The sequence below is a fragment of the Spermophilus citellus genome (assembly GCF_964194105.1).
Source record: "Spermophilus citellus genome assembly, chromosome: X".
Taxonomy (NCBI): domain Eukaryota; kingdom Metazoa; phylum Chordata; class Mammalia; order Rodentia; family Sciuridae; genus Spermophilus; species Spermophilus citellus.
The window spans coordinates 109,173,235-109,196,103 of NC_138190.1; the positions used below are offsets into that span (position 1 = coordinate 109,173,235).

General features: G+C 36.3%; 1 protein-coding gene across 1 annotated transcript in view; it reads left to right on the plus strand.

Moving 5' to 3' along the window:
* Nucleotides 1–20,563, plus strand: part of PAK3 (p21 (RAC1) activated kinase 3) — a 108,305-nt gene extending 87,742 nt beyond the window's left edge. The window contains exons 16-20 of the mRNA XM_081276989.1: nt 113–230; nt 1,637–1,736; nt 2,237–2,433; nt 17,819–17,956; nt 20,079–20,563. Coding sequence (XP_081133115.1) covers nt 113–230; nt 1,637–1,736; nt 2,237–2,433; nt 17,819–17,956; nt 20,079–20,168 — 643 coding nt within the window. The 3' untranslated portion in view covers nt 20,169–20,563. The remainder of the gene's footprint in view (nt 1–112; nt 231–1,636; nt 1,737–2,236; nt 2,434–17,818; nt 17,957–20,078) is intronic.
* The last annotated feature ends 2,306 nt before the right edge of the window (nt 20,564–22,869 follow it).

The window sequence follows — 22,869 nt, forward strand, 5'->3', positions numbered from 1 at the left end:
ACTTTTTGTTCTTGAATAACTATAGATAATAGACATAGCTCCACTCACAACTGACTTCTCTCAGAACTGAGACTTGGTCACAAGTCAAAGTCTTTTTCTTTTCTTGTTATAGCTACTTAGTTGGTGATGAACTGTGGGTGGTCATGGAATACTTGGCTGGTGGTTCTTTGACTGATGTGGTCACAGAGACCTGTATGGATGAAGGACAGATAGCAGCTGTTTGCAGAGAGGTAAGAAAATAGAGCATTTCTTACCAATGAGTACACCAAAATTAGTATTTATGCTTGTTCAGAATGTTTATAACATCTAAGTAACAATAACAAAAGTTTTCTAATGAAAAAACAACTGGAGAGCCTGACTTCAATTTGAATCTTAACCTAGTAGCATTTATTTGCATCAGTCTCCCCAGCCCCTTGTTTATTTTAGTTGCTCTTTTTGACAATATTTTGAGTTCCAGTATGCAATCCTTGAGGTGCCATATTCATATCACTATAGTGAATATGCAAAATGGTGATGTTCACATGGAACTTATTCCTGATTTGGGGGAATTTTAACACAATATTTATTTTTTACTACATGTAAAATATGACCACATGATATTCCGATCTTTTTCCAGAAGGCAAGTTAAACAAGGTTCTCCTTCAGCCCAGAAAGAAGTTGCTTTCATACTACGAGGTGGATATTCCCCATAGCCCTCCAGTGGGCCTGTGCATGTCTCTTTTCCAAAAATGGTGTCATGTTCTTACTTCCAAGCTAAATAAAGGATTTTTGTTATAATTATTTTGTTCAATAATTTTAAAAACACACACTTTTCATTAGAGTCTCATGTTGGGCATTGTCCTCTATCTCATTCATTATGGTGAAGTTTTCTACAAACAAAATAGGAATAATGATTCACTAAAACGTGGAGACAAATGATAGAAAAACAAAAATAAATGATATCAGCTAATCTTTACGTTTTGTATTAAATTGTTTGCTTGAATTTCCTCCTTTGTTTTCTTCTTCTTCTCATTTCCTGCATCCCAGACACCACAGATCCACTAAATGCATATGTTTTCTATTCATGCAATAAATCAAATTTATTGTCATTCAAGTCCTGAGCCTGTGGTTTCCATTTTTTGGTATTACAATACAAAAGCATCTCCAAACAAGTATCTATAGTTATTTTATAAACTAGGAGACCTTCCCAAACTTGGCTCTCCATCAGAAGTAGCTTAGAGCACATGTTTCAAATGCAGATTCCTGGGTACTACTCCAAACCTATTCAATCAAATGAAATCATATACACAGAGGCTTCCTACATCTGAAAAGACCAAGCTGAATCTATACCTTGCAGATAACTAGGCCAAAGGATGATTATATTGTGTGTTAGGTTTGCTGTATTCATGATTAGTGCTACTTATATCCTTACTCTTTCATGGCCTAGTCTGACATGGGAGCCATCAAACTTATACTGCTAAGTAACATCACTGATTTAAGTGATAGTGTTATTTTAAAGTGGTGTTAAGGCATGCAGTAATCAATTTCATTTGACAACACAAAATTATATCCTTCCCTGATAATTTGTCTAGAAATGAAACTTAGAATTTAAAAAATTCTTTGTGATATAATTGGAACTTTTTTTCTGGTTCAATAGTGCCTCCAAGCTTTGGATTTCTTGCACTCAAACCAAGTGATCCATAGAGACATAAAGAGTGACAATATTCTCCTCGGGATGGATGGCTCTGTTAAATTGAGTAGGTATTTTGATTCAGATCATGTTTGAGAAAATATCAGGGAATTTCTGTTCTTTTACTACCTATCTTAAGAAGATAGAAGATAATGGCTGCTGAAATAATTTATTTGGAAGCATTGAGAACCCAATTTTAATTAATTTGTTTTATGCTGTGTTCCTGTAGATTGTGTCCAGAATTTTTGCATTTAATATTTCACAATTTCTAGTGTTTTTTGTTATGATTGGATGACAAGTACCTAATTTGAAAAGTGTAGGATACTGTAACTTGCAGGAAACAATAATGGACACTGAAATATATTAAAGCTTGGTAAAAATGACATCAATGATTATTTCTGACCCCACTAAAACCAGAACCAGCTGAGAAATTAAGTATCAAAAGGATGTGAGCTAGGCAGCTATGGAAGCTCAGTGTTTCACAGGAAGGTTCAACCATATCTGAAAGTATCCTATTGTAGAATGAAAGAGTGTGGGCTTATTTTAATTGATTTTTCTTCTCTACAGCTGATTTTGGGTTCTGTGCCCAGATCACTCCTGAGCAAAGTAAACGAAGCACCATGGTGGGAACTCCCTATTGGATGGCACCTGAGGTGGTGACTCGAAAAGCTTATGGTCCAAAAGTTGATATATGGTCTTTGGGAATTATGGCAATTGAAATGGTGGAAGGTGAACCCCCTTACCTTAATGAAAATCCACTCAGGGTAAGTGAGAGGAGAACTCGGGTAGTTTATCCCCAGGAAAGGGGAAAGGCCAGATATCATTTCTGGTTTTCACCAAAATTGACTTTTTCCTGGGACAAATGACATAGAAGCAACAGGTTATAATTTTAAAATTACTGTGAGCTTTGTAAAGTTTTCTTACCATGCCTCAATGGTTTCCTAAAGTGCTTTGAAGTCAGTATGTCTAATGAAAAGGGTCACTGGGTTCAATCATCAGCACTACATAAAAATAAATAAAGTTATAAAAAATTCTTTAGTATAGCTCTCTACTGTAAGAACAGTAGAAATGGAAAGAAGAGAAGATGTGGGAAGCAAAAATATTTATCATGTGACATGGTTAAATAATCTATCTAGGAAACACTTACTTTATAATGACTTTAACAAAGTTAATACATTTCCAAACAGCTATAATTTTAAACTGGATTTCCCTTCATTATCATTAATGATTTATTGAGCAACAACAACTTGGTGGGTACTGGAATGGAACACAGAGATAGACATAGCACCAGTCTGGTGAAATCACAAACGTCATTAGAAGACTGTCAAGTAGAAAATGAATGGAAATAGTTGGGGTTGGGTAACTCAGTTTGCTGCTGCAGAAATGGAGATTTGATCCTCATGTGGTCCACTTACCTCTGCAAAGAAAAAAGTTCCATTTCATAGCCTAATCCCACCATCTTTATTCAGAAAGGTGCTGTTGATCATGAAGGAAAAAGGCAAAGAAGTATAAAAGAAATTTCTTCTCAGTACAGAAGCAAACCAGTAGGTATTCTATTGTATTTAGTCTAACGGTGACCCAGAAGCTGTTTTACATATATAAAGGTCATTATATTGTTGAAAAAAAAGAAATATACACAGATTTGAATTTTACCCCCCAAAATCATTCATATGATTCTGCAATATGTACACTCAGAAAAATGAGAAATTATATCCTATCTATGTATGATATACCAAAGTGCATAAATGCCTTGTATGGTCAGGTATAACTAATTAAAACACATTTAAAATTTAAAAAAAAAACTCATTCATATCATCTGTGTCATTACCACTAAGAGCCTAAAATTGAATTTCATTTCTAGGTATTAAAAAACCATTGCCCCTTAGTAAATAGTTAAATGTGCTCACATTAAACTTACAAAAATCCACATTCAAACCAAATATATGTGACTTTTTCTACATGCAAAGAAACCTACAAACTAATTGTCTAGTTGTTTTCACAGCTGAATATTTTGTAAATGGGAGCTATATTTCCTATGTGTGGAGAGGAGGATAGTCTCCTCCTTGGCCCCCTTCTAATTCCTCTCTGGTACTTGGCCTCTTGTCCTAGTCCCTACACTGACTGGAAAACAACAGATATGAGTGAATGCCCTAATGAATGCTGTGGGCTATTTCTCTGGTCTCATGAAATAATCTGGAAGTGAGATGTTCACATTGATTAGCTGCCTGCGGCGCTGAGTGGAAAAGAAGGGGCATTTTCCCACCATTTGTGGGTCAGCCCTCCATGAATTTAATCAAGTCCACCCCTGACCTATGGACCATCGCATCAGGATAATTACTTGGGCTTTTCCTTATTGTTTAACTACCTTTGCCCATTAAGAAATAGCAGTGAAAGAACACATCAGGCCCATTGTTTCCATGGATTTCCTCCTCTAAGTCTGTGGAGTTTGGAGGCACTAAATGGATTATGGCTATTTTGCTTTCTGCCTTCTAATGAGTAATTTACAACTTGCAGAATTTAAGGATTAAAAAAATGGTTCTGTAAAGCAACTGGTCTCAGTAATGCATTTATTACCTTCTTCAGTTCCTCAATTATAATTGATCGCTCTTCAGCTAGGCTGCTAATTGTTAGAAAAAAGGAAACAAGTTTTAATCTTTATAGGCATCTTCTAGCTTCAGATTAGAACTCATAATTAACAGCTTGTCTTTTAGAATCCACAGCCTTATATCTAAACAAGTACTTGCAGGTTAACAAACCACAAGGTTTAGGAAAGTCTACATTAAGACTATGACAAAAAGACCTGTCAGAAAGACCACCCTGTTGAATTCCAGTGATAAGAATTTACTTTAACTTTGCTCATTACTCTCCTTGTGTGATCAGGTTCCAATTAATTAATCAACATGTCCATACTGAGTCAGCCCTATTCTGAGCCCATTTCTCCAAGACACCAGGAGTACTTTTTAAGCTTTAATTTCAAAATATGCTATCCTCATGATCTCTTAAAAAAACATAATGTCTCAGGCTAGATGCCCTTATTTGGGATTTGAAAAACATAATCATTGAAACCAGGGGGAGATTAAAAAGCAAAAAATATAACATGAGCCCATAGGGAGCCTACACTTCCTTGGATCCTGGTGACCAGGCCATGTGTGGTAAAACAGAAAATCGTCTAGGATTTTAAGAGAGGAATGAAAGAGTGTTCTATTAGGTTTTTTCCCTTTAAAATCCTTCCAGTACTATCACCTGTCCACTGGTTTTAAGGCTTTGAGATGGAAAGAAGTGGAAGGAAAGAAGATAAATTATTGAAAGAAAGAAGAGTGGTAGAATGGAGTGGCACATGCTTGTGAAAAATAATTGATTCACTAGACAGGAGTTGGGTGTGTCCCTTAAAGCCTTTCTAAATCTGTTTCCTTTCTATAAAATAGGGACAATAGCTATCTCATTGAGCTGGCATGAAAACGAAATGAATAATGTGTATAAATCAGTTAGCATGTAGTTCCCAAGAACTTTCCCTCTACACTGGCCACACCCCATCCCCTTAAGGACTGGAGGGTTCTGTACAGTTCAGTGTAATTCTCATGAACAGACAACACTGAATAGGACAGGTTCAAAGTGAAGTTTGGGGCTTTACATTTCAAAGTCATTTGCATCTCACTGTGGCTTTCTTTGTTTCTTTCTTTTGTCAGTTTTAATTCAGCAAACTAAAACCCTGTATGAACATTGTCTGTTAACATATATTTGATGCAAGGAATTGGCTACTTTTTTACCCTGGTTACAAAGTGGTTGGGGTTTTTGCTCCATTCTAATTGACCTAATTTGCTCATAAAATGCCTTTTAAAGGTCAGAGAGTTATTAACTGTACTGATGTTATGAGGTTGGTACCCTTCCAGAGACAGAGAGGAGACAAACTTCTTACCATCCCCCACTGCCTGAAGTCTTTGCACTCTACACAATTGGCCTTGGACATGTTGTTCTGTGGCCCATGGACATTTTTAATGTAGCTTCCAATAATAAAGTGCCTTGTTCCTTCTGTTTGCCAAAGTGACTGTGATTAAAAATCGAACTCGCCCTGTGGATGTGCAAATCAAATGTTGCTGTTCTGCTGATCTCAACTTTCTGTTAATTGAGGATATATTTTTAAGACCTGTGATTATAATGACCTGATTTTAAATAAGGAGGCATGATCATTTGTATAAAACAAAAATTTGGTTTGTTTCATTTTTCAGCACAAAAGAGTGCCTCTTTATTAACTTTGTATTCACACATAATGGGGCTGTTCTTATCAACAGGATTTGATGGAATATCACATTTTTAAATATCTCAGTTGTATCCACCAAATCATGGAACCTTTTGTATGTATAATTTTCTAAACCTTTATCAAAGTTGAAATGAACTTTAAGTATTTAATACCCTTGTATTAACCATTATGGAGCTGTATCAGGTAAGTGTTTAATACCCTTGCATTAACCATTATGGTGCTATATCAAACCCTGGATCACTGGAAGACAGTTATTGGTATCAATGCTAAAACAATATCAGTATTGTATATGCAACAGAGATCCTAAATCAATGGTTCTTCTCTTTGATTGCACATTGGAATAATTTGTGAAGTTTTCAGAACCAATGACACCAGATTTCTACCCCCAAATGAAAATGGTAACCAGGACTAGGCCAAATACAAAGCTAGGCAGTAAGCCCTCTTAACACTGTTCACACTCAGAAATAATTCTTCTTCATGCCTCTTTGAGCATGGTTGTTCAACCAAGAAAGAGCACATTATTATTCTGCTCATATTTTTCCATTTTATATTAAAAAAATCATAAGCAATAAAAAATTATGAGCATTACTGTCAAAGCCTACTTGAAATCATGTTCTGCTCTGTGTCATTCTAAGATTTTCCAGTCCAATAACACTATCAAAAAAGAAATATCTCCATGATATGCCATTTTCTTTTTCAATTTTGCTTTTTATGAAAATGAAGTTTATCATTAAAATGTGCTAGCTGCTGGTGGAGTACCTAGCACATATCAGTGCATAATATAGCCATCAATCTGACTGCTCATGATTAAGAGTTCATTGCCTATATAAGTCCAGGGAGAGAGGAGGTCAGAAACCTAAATCCAGACCTGTTGTCTACACTAAGAGACTTCACACCCTCTTCCTTTCCCCACACTTAAAGTACTACACAAATATTAGTTGTTGTTGTTGTTATTATTATTATTATTATTAGATCAGGGAAATCCTACTTAGCTTAAATGTCTAGGAAAGAGGGTTAAGTAGTTTAAAATAATCACTAGCTACTGAAAAACAGCAACTAAAAGGCCAAACTGCATCTAGTTTCCTCTGACCACTGGAACCTGTGCTGTGGATTGGAATGTCTGGGTTTGATGGCGCATGCTCATTTGGAATTAAAGTCAGACATAAACTTCCTGAGCACCAGAGAAGCAAGCATACTTTGCTAGCACTCAGTCAATATTGTTTTGAATGTATTTCAGGAAGAGCTGGGAGCATTCCCTTCTTTTTCCATAAGCCACTAGGGAACAGCAAGGTTTATTGATGGGTTGTTGACACTCCTACTTTGAGGGCAAGCCTATGCCTAAAAGGAGGGGCCAGCTGGGATAACTACAACTAAAATAACTATAGAACAGTACAGGGCTTCTTTTTAATCAGATAAAAATATATTGCCTGTCAAAAGATCGACAGCTCTTAAGAATCATTGGTTGTCAAGAATTCAGCTTAGGAAAATGAGACTTAGCCATAGGAAAGCTGCAAGTCTCATTTAGATTGTAATTCAGAAGCAGACAGCTTAAACTGGTGAGTTATGACCCAGAAGACAGCCAAAGGAGGAATTGATTTCCACAGCAAACTAAAATCCAACATACTCTGACCAGGCAAAAATGAGAGATAGAAAGTTTGAAAATGTGGTGACCAGGGACCAAGCATTATCCAAGACTGGTATTCCTTTCGGCTTATCATTCCTGAGTCCTTACATGATGGTTTGGGTATGAGCCAGAGATGCATATGCCTATTGTCCTAATACCCAAGTAATTCAATTCCTCAAAAATCAGAGTTTGTTATAAACAAACAAATCTTGGACATAGTGATAGGCATTTATTTGCCCACTGAAATCTCTAGTCACATGTTTTTATCCTGTGGCTTTTGAAATCTGTGTTTTTGCCAATGAGAAATGACTTCACCAAGAACATCAAGGTTTTTTTTTTTTTTATAATTAAGATAATTTCTTTTTTGGGAGGTGTACTGGGGATTAAACTCAGGGGCACTTGACCACTGAACCACATCCCAGCTGTATTTTGTATTTTATTTAGAGACAGGGTCTCATTGAGTGCTTAGTTCCTCGCTGTTGCTGAGGCTGGCTTTGAACTCAAGATCCCTCTGTCTCAGCCTTTCTAGCCGCTGGGATCACAGGCATGGATTACACCACGCCCAGCAATTAAGATCATTTCTGAATTTCATTATCATTTTGATTTATACCCTTTCTAACCTGATTGTGTATTTTAGAAAACCCTTTGAGTTCTAATATTGTGTGCATGTACAGATATGTAACAACAAATCCCATAACTGTATATCACTATGTACCAATAAAAAAATGTTCAAAGAGGGGAAAAATAGAAAACCCTGCATTCTGATAAAAGGATACTCTGAAATGCCTTAGATAAGCCTCTCAGCAAAGAAAGTTTAATTTATGAAGGCAATCTTAATTCTGTAGCTGGGAGAACCAGAGTTGTAACATTATTCCAAGAATTAAGCTGACTTTTTGTTGTAGCTAGTCTTGCCTTTTGCTTTCTTTGTTTTTTGGGAATGAGGGTTAAAGAATTGCCCCCCCCCCCCTGCTCTGATGGCAAAACTCACCAGTCAGTGGCCAATGAATGTGAGGGGTCTAGACAAGGAGATTTCTATTATCTCTACAAACTTTATATGATTTGAAGATTGAACTCTATTCCATGTTGGTCAGTCAGGAATTCCACAAACTTATGAAGATTCCTTACTTCTTGTTGAATGTCTACTCCCTTATTGATTCAAATGAGTAGAATTTGATTATGTTATGGTTTACTAATGGGTTCCACAAAGCCCAATAGTTGCATGAAGTTCCTTGGGCTACTGAAAATACCAAGAGAGTGATCACATGGTAGGGTTCTTGGTTCCACCAGAATAGTTTCTCTTGAATTCATTTTCTATATTGGGCTATCACATGAGATTTACTTACATAAACTAGGGAATCTTGTGGGTTGCCTACTTTGATCCTGTGTTCTTTTGGCTGTAGATAGGCCACAGCTTTTCCTGACTTTGCCAAAAGCACCATAGTTTGGGTGAGCGTTGTCTTTATGAGTGTTTTCAAAGACATAATCTTCAGAGAGCAGTTCAGAGCTATCTATCTTATTACTTCCAGACTAAATTTACATCTTGGAGAGTAAAAAAAAGCCCTCTCATCTTACCAAGCAAACACACTTGGTCATGATGTGAAATATGCCGCATGTGGGACTCAGCAACTCCATACAGATAGTAATCTTGGGGAGAAGCCAATGAAGAGCACTGTAGTGATAAAAGCCATTATAGGGACATGTGGTCTATACTCTAGGGAGCGATGGGAGGAATTGTGTTTTTGTATACAGAGCTGGTCAGCTGATGAACTACCTGTAAAATAGAAGCTGAAATCAGTGTACGTGAGCAATAATGCTTGTTTTATAGATCATATCATAGGTTGTTTTGATCCTAATATGTTAATTTGGAAAAACCCTAAGGTGTCAGGGAATTAGTCCCTTCTAATGCTCTCAAATAAAACGTGAACAAATGTATAATGTTAAATGGTGCCTTGGAACCAGAAACTAAGTGTGGGTTGAAGATAAATGGGAAGTTTGGAAGATATATTCGATACAATGTTTTTTTTTCCATGATCACTTTTCTCATTTTTAAATTTTATTTTAGTTTTTTTTTGATTAACATGTAATATTTGCATATATTAATAGAGCACAATGTGATATTTCAATATATGTATATAGCATGCACTGATCAAGTCAGGGCAATTAGCATTTCCATCTCCTTATCATTTCAGAACCAGAAGAATGTGGCAGTAACAGAGTGGAATCTGGGATCTAGGTTCCTTTAACCAGATTTTCTAGCCTTTAATCTCTGTTTCGATTCTGCTTCATCCCACCAGCCAGCCACCTTCTCTTACATTGTCCTTTGACTTCTGTCCTTGCCCTACTTTTTTGTTCTTTCTGCTTCTCTCAGCTTCTTCTACTTCCTGCATCATTTTGCTTTCCTTCTTTTCCTATTAACCCTTCCTTTCCTTTCTCCTTCCCCCAATCCCTTTCCTCTACTTTTCCTTTTATTTATTTATTTTGATTGGTACCTTACAGTTACATATAAATTTGGAATGCACTGGGATATAGTCACACATGCACATAGCATAATTTGGATAACACTTTGTTCCCAGGTTCTTCCCCTTTTCCTCTCCTGCTCCCTCCCCTTTGGTTCCCTGCTTCTGCTCTACTGTTCTCCCTTCTATTTTCCTGAGGTTCCCTTTTATATTCCATTTTACTCTCTCTAGCTTCAACTATGAGAAAACATTCAACCCTTGACTCTCTGAGGCTTGAGTACTACTTGGGATGCCATCGGTTGCCCCATGAACACAACTATCCTGCTCTGCATTTCTTAACAAGAGATTAGAATGAACACATGCATTGTCAGAGTCATCTGGTATTTATTTTATGGCATTAGCCAGTCCTTTGTGCTTCAAAATAGTACTCTAAAGCTAGGCTAGCACCTAATCAGTCAGCACTACCTAATTACCTTTTATTATCAACCTATAATGGGATAGATCTATAATAAGTTCATTTAAATGACTTTTTAAGGATCAAACAACAAAGCACAACAACAATAAAGCCCTCCTCCCATAATTTGGAGACAGACAACTTCTATGCAAACAAGTAGGAAGCTAAATTAGACCACATTGCTGTCACACTGGACTATTAAGTTGAATAAGTTCAAGTATGGAATACAGTGTTTGTTACAATATGGTGATTTCTTTTTGCAGGTTGTGCTCCATTCACTCTCTACTTAGGAAATAAAAAAAAAAGAAATGTCAGAGCCCTTCATGAAATCCATAAACACATCAGAAGCAGCAATACACTCTGGCCTTTAACCTCTGAAATCCCAGGTCATGAGCAAACTTAGTCAGAAGGTGTCAAGTCACTCATTGCCAAATCTTGCTCATAAAACACTCAAAGTTAGTTGAAAATTCTAACATAAGAAAGGAACCAGAGAGCAGTAGGCTGCAGGGAACAGCGAGAGTACAAGCTGCATAAAGACCATCAACACATACACACTAAGGATATAGTATGCATCCTCCCTAACTTGGTATGTGCCCTTTTGTTCCCCATTTCCAAGCAGGTGAAGAGTGACTGACTGCAGAAGGACCATTTCCTTTGTACTGGTAGAGGTGAATCAAGCAAACCAGTTGTTCATGCACAACATGCCTGCTTGTTTGCTTGCTTGCTTCTTCTTTCTTTCTTTTCTTTCTTTTTCTTTTTCTGTTCTTTTTTTTTTTTTTTTTTTTTGATGACAGCGATATGGTTAACCACTGAGCCACATCCCTAGCTTTTTTATTTTTTATTTTGAGATATGGTCTTGCTAAGTTGCTCAGGCTGACTTTGAACTCACAATCCTCCTGCCTCAGCCTCCCTAGCCACTGGAATTACAGATGTGCACATCACACCTGGCTGCCTCATTTCTTGATGAGCCCTTTTCTATCTCAGAAGAACTCCTACCTCAGAGACTGGAAACAGACTCCTACTTCCTCGATTCAAATAGTGATTCCTACATTACTAGTTGTGTGACATGGGACAAGTTATTTTTCTTAATCCCACAGGACTGTTTTTTTATCTGTTGATTGGGGAATTATAATAGTCTACCTCAGGGGCTTGATGTGTTGACTGAATTAAATAATAGTAATCATTCAATAAATTTTATCTATCAAAACTTATCATGAACATATTTATACAGATATTAGGATATAGATAAATAGTCTTTTTGCATTTATGGTTCAGTTACATTGTATGTTCAAAACATTTTTTGTGGACTAGGCTAGGAGCCCACTCATCATGTATAATATGATTTCCATGGGAAAATGTTTTTGGAGTCCCAAATATTCAGCTTGCCACACCCTATCCTCTTTTAAAGTGAGTCTTTAGTATTGGTACTGAGATCTCTTGTAGTTGCTAATACATTTCCATGTATGCCCCCTGGTTTGTTTTCTGATGTCTTAACCTAAACTTTATAAACTGTTATGAACTGAAGTCACAAACTAAAGCTTTTTAATTAAATGGTTAGTCTTGTTGCAAAACTGCCTTAATGAAAATTTATTAGGTACATATGGATTGTTTTGAGACTTCTTTGGAGAAATGTGGTAACTTCTATAATGACTGCTTTGATCTTTCTTAACTGAGGAAATTGCCAATAAGGTAAATTGAATTATTTCTTCAACTGAATGAACTAGTTTTCTGTTAGTACTTAGGTAAATTCAGTTGCATATGGGGTCAGTGAAAACTTTAGTGTTTGTGTGTTGTTGCTAAGATATTTAGAGTTATCATTGCAGAATTCTAGAATATTAGAAACTTCTAGGTAATATGTATATCACAATGAAGAATGCTACCAGTTTTGGGCCAATCATTGTATTTGTCATAAGGTCAGTAAATCATGGGGCCTATATAGTCTCACTTGAGAAAGACAATAGATTTTGCTTAATGATCTAACAGTATAACCAACAGTACATTCTCTGCTCAAGGTCAGCCAGAGAAGATAAATTTTTGAATTAAGTTTCAAGTCCCAGGAAGCACTTGTTCTCTCCCCTTTCTCTCTTTGCACCAGACTTGTTGAGGCCATCTTTCTCCAGGTCTCCCCCTTTTGATGGTATCTCCTTATGTGCTCTGTTCATCGAGCACTTTTTCTTCCACACTGAGTCATGGCTAGTGAAAAGTTATCACATGCCAATACTGATCAACTCAGAAAAGGTGCTTTATTTCATTGTCTGCCTATCTTACATTTTTAACAAATTAGGTTTTTAGCTTTCATACTCTATATCAGTCTGTTATATTCTAAGATCAGTTAAATTTGTACTTTTTTGGCTTTCATTCAGCAACAAAAACATTTATGGAGCACCTATTTAGAGCAAACTGCTACAAAATCAGAGAGGATCATGACACACTTTATATCTTCCTCAGACTTTCAGTTCAGAAGGGAAGGCAGACCTGTAAACAAGTAACAAGTATTCATAATATGATGTAAAAATAAACATATGAATGAACAAATGTTATTTGCTTGGAAGCATAAATAAATAGAGAAAAGCAAAATTTATTTGATTGAAACAGAGATGGGGGACAGATCCTAGAAACTCTACTCTCTCGCTTTCCTTCCTCTTTTTTCTCTTAACTGTTCATCAGGGTGAATGTTGGACAGCACAGTTTGAAAACCCCATATTTCTGGATCATAGGTGACCATGAAAAATTTTTAAGCAAAGACATGATTAGATTGTTAAGGGGGTGGACTGAAGAATGAAAAGAGTTGAGTAAGGAAAACCAATTAGGCGGTTATTAGAACTGTCTAAGAGAAGCCTGACCTTAAGCAACGACAATGGTGAAAGGGAGAAGTGGATGGGTATGAAAGATGTTGCATTAATGGAACCTGGTAGACTGATTATAACAAGGGTGGGGTAGGTTACTGGGTGAAGAAGAACAACTCAAGGATGATTCTGCCTTCTTACTTAATTAGAAATGGCCAACTCTATGAGAAATCTCTAGTCTAATTTCTAATTGCTCATTTTCTTTGAAATTTCACTAACTCAGATAAAGCCAACATATGATCACTCATGCCCAGATTTAATTTCTTCAATCTTTCTTCATGTAAGACTTGACTTCTGGCAAAATCCTTTTTACTGTCATTGTTTTGTTGGCTACAACTGACTATATTTGTGTCTCATTAGCAAGGCAGTGGGTAGCAATTTTCTTTTTTACTAAGATAGTCCCCAATTTACACAGAGGATGTGTTCCAAAAGTTCATTTTTTAGTTAGTTATTTGGAACCCAGAGTGCATTTTCCCATAGAAGCAGCATTATACTTAGTGATCAGGTTCCCAGGCCAGTCCACAAAGGCCAGTTTCACCCATAATATAGCTGAAAGTGTGGATATTTGCGATGGAAATGAGTTGGAAATAATACTGTTGCAATTAAAAAGAAAACAATAGTTGAAAAAGGAATAGTCTGGGTTTTTGTTTCCCTCAAAGGGTAGTGCTTTATGAAAAGCAGGTTTAATCCTAGGAAGACAAAATGAAATAGATGAGGATTTTTGTGTAAATTGAATACCATGGCTTTTAAGTTTATTTTTTCAGTAATGTTTTAGAGTTTTTTAAAACTAATAAAAGCAGTCATGTTCACTGCAGAAAATTTGGAAAACCGAAAAATACATTTTAAAAAATTAAGTCACCAATAATCCTACCATGGAAAGAAAATGACTGTTAACATGTTGGTGTGTTCCAGCCTTTTTCTTAGTACATGTATTTTTTTAAATCAGTTGAACAGCAGTAGTTACATTGTATTCACATGATGAACAACAGTTGATGAAATGCAGTCTTTAAAATTATATTTATTAGCAATTTTTTGAACTGTGAAAAAAATATTTATGATATAATGTTGAGTATGTATAGATTGGGAATGAGGGAGTGTCAGATCAATACTCACCAGCCAGGACTGGAGTCAGCTCTTAAGCAATCAATCAGTACTCTCTATTATCAGCCCCAGCCTCCAACAAATCCACAGCCAGATTTTTTGTAGAAGTTCTGAATAGGACATGTGTGTTCTTTGAAGTGCAGTACAGGTTCATAACACTAGTTCTTTATTACTTCTCATATTCCTTCAAATTACAGTGCTTTCTTCTCCCTAGATGCTCTATATCACTAGCACTCCTAAGGCTTAACAACTATGATTAAGGTCATTTTTGATTCGTAAATGGAATGGAAAGAGGAGCGAACACTTCCTGAGGTAATTAGGTATGGATTGAACAGAGATGAGAAGAATTTGGGTAGCAAAGATGTGCATGTACTTGTAAGGAAGAAGATTATATGGAATAGAATGTATTCAGTTAAGAATGAGGAAAGAAAAATGAGAAAAAAATAGTATGGTGTGCATATAGACCTAGAGAGAGTGGAAAACACCTTGAAAGGGGGAAAAAAGGTTTGTTTGTTTAGGACTAGGCTTGGCTTTAGAGCAGGAAAAAAGTAGGTAAAAAACAGTGATTTAGGGGGAGTTGTAACCAGCCGAAGTTAAGAGTTTTAGGAGGCAGTAAATGTACCATGCAGCAACTGATTTTCTTATAATAAGGGAACAAAAATGGTTTGTGAGAAAAGGTGCTTCAAGCACTAAACATCTGCGAATTAAAACGCTTTGAACTTAATATATCTGTTAAAACTGTGCATCAATTGATTTTAGCCCATTCACTGTTTTCCTAAAAGTAGTTTGTGCATCCCATCTCCTTTTAGTTAAGACTTGTATTTTGGCATGAAAGCCCTAGGAACTGCCACCTGCATTTGCTCTTCATCAATTAAAGAATTGAAAATTACAAAGGAGTGAGGAGAGGTGGGGAAAAGTAACGTGTTTGGAGTGGATTGTATTTACATATGGGTATCTTCATATACTAAGAACAACCCAAACATTCCTTGCACTCTGTTGAAACTAAGGACATTCTAAGTCTCACACATTGTTATGCAAGAGAGTCTCCTATGGAATGCTGTGACTCTTAAATTAGTGTGCTTATGATGCAGAGATTCTAATTTATCAAATCCTAGCTGAGCTGCAGGTTCTTGGCCATTGATTCTCAATGTTGGCTGCAAATTGGAATCTCTGGAAAGCTTAAAAATACTGATGCCTTGGTTTCTCTTGCAGAAATTTTTACATGATTGGTATTGGAATGAGAATTGGGCATGAGGACGTTTTTTTTTAATCTCCCTAGGTGATTCTAATCATGCAGAAAATCTGAGAACCTCTAGTTCGATCCATTATTAAATATCAGGGTGGATTAAAACAGCTCTCAAAATTTGGTTCTGGAACCAGCAGCATCAAACAGGACGCTTGTTAGAGATGCAAATTCTTAGATCCTTCCTTTCCCATTTACTAAATCAAAAACTCTGGGTGGGGGTGGCCCAGGAGCCCTTGTTTTAACAAGCCCTCCAGATGATTCTTGTGGGTGCTAGAAGTTGATAGTCCCCAGATTACTTAAATCCTTCCTAACTCTTTCTAATGGACATCTACCTGCAGGGGTTGCTGGTAAGGAAAAGAGCTCTACTTACTGCTCTGGGAAATGACTTTGATAGAAATACCTGCAATAATAATATTAGGCTTCATGTGGGGGAAAGGTAAAAGGGGATGATAATTTGCTGCAAAGCCCAAGTAAGTTCAGGAAGTTACATATCTTCTTAAAAGTGAGAGAGCTGGTCACATGAGCAAGTATATCCCTCCCTTGTGGCAGTACCTACAGGCAAACTCTTACTTATTCTTTAAGACCCTGCTCAAATTTCAATCTCCTCCATGAAGCTTCTTCTGAACTCTGACGTAAATTGTGTCATTTTTGTATTAGCACTATTTAGATTCCTGTATTAGTTCTTATCTCACTGTATTGTAGTGTTCTAAATGTCTCTCTTTCTGACTAAATTGTGTGATCTTTGAAGCAAGATGACTGTCTTATTCATCCTTGGATCGTCAATGTCAAATACAATATCTGGTACCTACTAAGTGCTCTAGAATTATTTTCTCAGTGGAGGCATCAGGAAGTCAGCTTTGGGGACTATTTAGAATTAAAAAAATTAGTAAAACATTGACGGGGGCTGTAGCTGTAGCTTAGTGGTGGAGCACTTGCCTAGCACGTGTGAGGCACTGGGTTCAATCCTCAGCACCACATATAAATAAATAAATAAAATAAAGGTATTTATAAAAAAGAAAAACATGGGCTAGGATTGTAGCTCAGGGGTAGAGCGCTTTCTTAGCATGTGTGAGGCACTGGGTTCTATCCTCAGCACCACATAAAAATAAATACATAAAATAAAGGTATTGTGTCCATCCACAACTAAAAATGTTTTTAAAGAACAAAACAAAACAATAGCCGAATGAAGGTAGATGATTATGTCTATTTTGCTCCAGTGCATCTTTCACACCTGACACCTATTTGAAACAAAAATGTGTTGAATAGATGAATCCTTATTGCAAAAAACATATCTTCAAAATATGGATTTATTTACCTGTGTGAATTAATCACAATCTTGGGTCCAACTCTCTTCCTTGAAGGCTTAGGGACCTTGATTCTGTCAGCATACCAAAAATTCATGTCTCTCAGTGGTGGCCTTACACATCAAAGATCTCAAAGACATATAAGAATTATTAGCAAATGTTTCATCATAGGATATATCATCATTAGGTACCAAGACTACCAATGCCAACTTTTCTCATATTTCCTTTCATTATAGGTAAAACTTCTTAAGAAATCTAATATCAAAAGGGCTACAGCTGTCACAAGACAAAAATATTTTGAGTCCTTGTGTCCTACACATTGCCTCCCATCCAGGCACAGCTATCGTCTAGTTCTTTGTAATTTTATAAGTTTATAATATATTTTTGTTATCCCCCATCTACTCACAAATATTCTTCATATAAGATAAGAAGGTAATAAATTATAATCAACTTTCTCTGCACCTTCTTCGGGTTATACTCAGTTCAGCATGATTGGATATATGTGTGTCCACCAACTCTTTGTAGTCACAGATTTACAGGCAGATCTTTGGTTTCTTTAGTGCTTCATCCCATATTCATTGTATATAAATTTTTAAAGGCATAACTTTCAGAGGAAGCTTTATAACTTTATTTCCAAGTTTTTGCAAAATATGATACCTCATTGTAACCTAAGTTACTACTAAGACTAATAATTTCTAGATGTTATAGAAACATTGAAATGTATGTCACTGTTATTGTCTAAATGGAATTTTTAAGAACCAGAGTATAAACCAGAATGAAATTGATTTGTTACTTCTGTTCTGACACACGGTCCTAATATGTATGTGCTGAATGGATTTTTCTATTTTTTTTTCCTATAGGCATTATATCTGATAGCCACTAATGGAACCCCAGAGCTCCAGAATCCTGAGAGACTGTCAGCTGTATTCCGTGACTTTTTAAATCGCTGTCTTGAGATGGATGTGGATAGGCGAGGATCTGCCAAGGAGCTTTTGCAGGTGAAAATAAAAGACAATTGCACAGAGGTCTTCCATCACAATGTGTGACAGTAAGAGAGCTCTTTCAAGAGATATGTAGTTAGAGTTAGGCTATTACCATTTGATTTTAGACCACAAGCACATAAGTATAGGCATGCATCTTGATTGACATGTTACCTTTCTTCTGAGAAGTTGGCAGTTTAATCTATAAATCTCTTTTATTCTTCCTGGAGTCTTATTTTGCAAGGGAAAAAAACAATGTGACCCTCTGGTGTTGCTGTTTTGTTCTAAACTTTACTTGTGCCCCTGGATGTTGTATGCAGGTGCTCTTGGCCGGAGGTAATTCTCTACATAACTATGCAATTATTTCCATGGCATTTGCTACTCTAATGCTTTACTGGTCAAAGCCCCTTTGCTTGTGATGCCAATTGGCAGGCACCTGCTTGCCTGGGTGAGTACCATCCAGTGGTGAGTGCCTCTGTAACCATTTGTCCTTTTCATGGCTCTCAGGGATGACTATATATGATGATAGTTAGTACCTATTATCTACCAAATTATGTACATACATTACCTCATTTAATTCTTACAAAAACTTTATAGCATGGTTATTATTATCCTGTTTTACAGACATGGAAACTGAGGCTCACAGAGCTCTCGAATGGCAGAGTTGATATTTGAGCCCTAGATTGTCTGAATCCCCACCACACATCACACACAAACAAATTTCAATTAAAAAGATGTATCTATTTGACAAAGAATCACATGGCTAGGATTACACACATAGCTTCACTGCTAGGGACTATTTCTCAGAGACAGGTATCAAGACCTTTAACATCTAAGAACAATGGCAACTTATTCTGTCTGTGACTTTGAACACACACACCAATTAAACAAAAGGTGCAACACTTGCTTATGCACAACTTTCACCACAAAATCACTGTGTTCTGTCCCATCCGGCACAGAAAAATCTCTTCTTGTGAATTCTAAACTCCCTTCCAAGACAGAACCACATCTGGGCAAAAAAAAAAAAAAAAATCTCAAACAAATCATACCTTGGATCAAGCTATTTGGAGGAACTAAAGAGACCACACCTTCTCTTTTCTGCTCTCCATGACATTTCACAGGTTAACCTAGGGCCCTGAAATGTCAAATCTGAAATGACACTTTGTTAATCTACTACTTAATCCAGCTTTGAATTACAGATGAAAACCCTGAACTTTTGAGTGCTTTGCTTCCACATTTTTTATGCCTCCCACTACCCCACAAATACACCCTGATATAATTTCCTGTTACACCCTCTTCCAGGGATGACTAAAGATACAGGTTCTTTAAATATAGCTATACAGCTAAGTAGATCATTAAATTAATTATCTAGTTAATTATTTACCGACAGTACTTTTATATGAACCAGTCAGATAACTGATGCAAAACTATATTTTAAGTGTGAATTGAATAGTTCATTTGTTGCATCTTTTCATTTTATACAAATAAACAAGAATCTGCATATCTCCTTAAGTCCATTCTCCAACGTTAGCCTATCATTGTGCTCCTTAGAGGTTACAAAAGAAATACTTAACAAAATGATGGAGACACAACTATTGGATTTAGCAGTTAGAAAGCCATTGGCTTCAGAAAAAAATTCTGTAGTCATTAACTGAAGGCACACTTTCAAACATAAGGGCTATTCCAGAAAAATTCATCAATTCAAGAAAGTCTGACAATTATAAACTCAGTGAGGTTTTACAAGATCCCTACTTTAGAGTTTTTAATGATGCTAATCAGTTTCCAGAGGATTTTCATGACACAGATGAAACATCTCAAGGACAAAAGCTGGCACCATGTTTTTTTTTGTTGTTGTTGTTGTTGTTGTTTTTAATATTTTTTCTTTTTAGTGATGAACACAACTTTCTTATTTATTTTTATGTGGTGCTGAGGATCAAACCCAGTGCCTCACACGTGCAAGGCAAGTGCTGCACCACTGAGCCACAACCCCAGCCCCTGGCACCATGTTTTTTAATTAAATGATGTTTAATTGGGTACTCAAATACATTTTAATGAGAAAAGGCTGCTTGAAAATGTAAAGTAATATACATGTTGAAGGAAAGAATTCCAGTAATTCTTCTTTTTTCTCTTCCTTTTGCAGCACCCATTTTTAAAACTAGCCAAGCCTCTCTCCAGCCTGACTCCTCTGATTATTGCTGCAAAGGAAGCGATTAAGAACAGCAGCCGCTAGGACTGCACGCCTTACCCCTCACCATCTCCCTCATGAGTAAGACTGAAATAAAACTCTGCTGCAGGAAAGATGAAAGAAAAGACAGTCAAATAGGGTGGGGGTTCTTTAACTTTCAAATGAATAGAAACTTCTTATAAGCCTTTTCCTACTCCCTCAGATTATGTAATTTATTTGTAAGCCTGAATCGCAGCCCAAACAGGGCAGCAATGTCGAAGTGGCCATCAAGTGGTCACTTCCACCGTGAAGCGAAAGAGCCAGTAGTGAATCCCCTCATTTTGTGCATTCACTTTGAAGAAAAAGATTTCTCAAAGATGCACATTCCCTCTTCATAGTGTTGTGTTTGTTTTTAAGTTAGAGAGTAGTACCTCTTACATTCAAACCTCCTTCAAAACCCCTTACCCAATGTGATGTTTTTCACTTGCATTGTCATTAGATGTCCAGAAAAAAGATGTCAAGATGTTTTTTTTTAAAAAAAAAAAAAAGAAAGAAAAAAAAAGCAAAGCAAAAAAAAAAAAAACCACACAACAAACAAAAAAAAAAAAAATAGAGCAAGTACTGTGTGAACATGTGGAAGTCCATGCCCTAATAGAGTTGCAATTTTTTATTCTTCTTCTATAGTGGTGGCTTGGTTTGTGTACCTATTTTTCTGCATTTGTATTGGAAAAGGTTTCTTTTAAGACATTTTCCAAAAGCAGAGAGGAGTATGTGTTTTCAGGAAGGGCTTTTAATTACTGTATACCTAAATAAGGCTGAAATGGTGAAATCCTGTCATTTTCACAACAATGCTTAAGAGTTGGTCAATTTGTCACACAAATCAGCTGGTTAGTTTTCATACTAGAAAAAGGGCACACTAAAACTGTGACGTACCTATTGGGTGAGTCTAGGTCCTGAAGCCTAGAAAATCCTGATAGAAGAAACCTTATATAAACAAAGTTGGGACTTTCTCTGACAGCCAAAAAGAAAACAAGATATGTGTATAATACTGAAATCCTTGTTGGACATTAAGTAAACAAAGGTAAAGATACCTATTTTATCCTCTCTTGTGCTTTGTGGAACATTTACACTGTAAAATAGGCATGTCAGGAGGGAATAGATTCATGCAACATTTATTTATGATAAAATGATTTATTTTGGCAATTTATAACACTTTAGAAAAAATTCAAAAGATTTGGAGAACAGAGATATAGTAAGCTTTCAACTCTATATGAAAGCTACATCCCAATCAACATTTGGCTCTGAGCACTTGTTCCCATTTTTCCTGTGTGTTACCAATTTTCTGTTTCAGGATTATGGTGTATATATAGTTCTCAGAGCTTTGAATTTCAAAATTATGTTCATAAAAATCTTTCAATTCCCCAGTGAAAGTAATTTTGCTTCCTAATTAGATATTCCAAGAAATAATAGTCCAACTGAATTCCTTCTGTGGCTTGGGGAAAATACCAAAAATTGACAGTAATTTCACCATATATTTATTGATTAAATATTCAACACTTAGTACTTCCTGAATCTTCTGAAAGTAGAAAAAATGTCTGGAAGGTATCTGCATAGAAAAGGATATGCTTCTCTTTTGAGAGTATTAGCAGTTTTATAAATTCTGGAAAGGTTTTTCTCTAAGCCTTTGAAAAGCTAACAATCTGTTGTAGGAGGCTTCATAATTTGTAAGTATATAAGGAATCTGAATAGAACCTATCATCTACATTCACCCACAGGGGGAAAGAGATTAATGACCATAGGCCTCTGTCCTTCTCTGTGAGGTACACCTTTCCATCTAACATCTATGATCCATTCCTTAAAAAGAAAGCACTTTCTTTAGAGTTTCTGCTAACCATATAGTGTACATGTTTATGTTTAGAAGATGACACCACTGGTGGATTTCCTATTTTCCTACTGTTGTTTTCTTTGACTATAAAATTTGGGAGGAGCTTGACCCTCTTGCTCCCCTGCAAAACAAGGTCCACAGTGGGATAAACAACAAATGTGGAAAAAAAAAAAGCTCAAATGGTAATATTAATTTGAAGCATATTATGTTATACTTTGCAAAGAGGTGTCTGGGCCTAAAGTTTTTAATACCACACTGTTCTAGTATAAAAGAGAGGCCTTAATTTTGATTTCTTTATAAATTAAGCTTTTTGTTCACTCATAGTGCCAGGTAATTCAATGAAGTACCTGGGGTGCAAATAGAATTCATTACCCTGATGACTATACCCTGCCAGTAGAAAGAGCCGAAAACCTGGTTGGGAAACCCTAGTCATCAGTTAGCATCCCTTATATGTTGCAAAGGCCCTTTTTTGTTATTTTGAAGACCCTGGAGCAGTGATCTGAAGGATCACTGTAGGCAGAGAAATGGCTGCTCTTTATACTTTCAGTTTAACATATTAACAATGAGGAGTCAAGTGCTTTTTTACCATCACTTTGTACCAAGACTTGATGATATTATATCACAGTAGGCATTACTCTTACAAATTTAAATCTATGTAAATTTCAGAGAGAAAAGCTTCTAAAACCCTTTCCTTGTGTTGGGGAGTTATGTATATTTCTTATAAGTATTAGAGAGAAGCTGTTTCTTGTGCCAAAATGCTGCCGAAAGATTCACATTTGGTACACTCGAACAACTTGGACTCCAGATGGTTGATAGTTTATTCCCTTTCCCTGAATTTTTTTTCACTCATCTTGACCTAGGTGAGTCTATCCAGATCTTTAA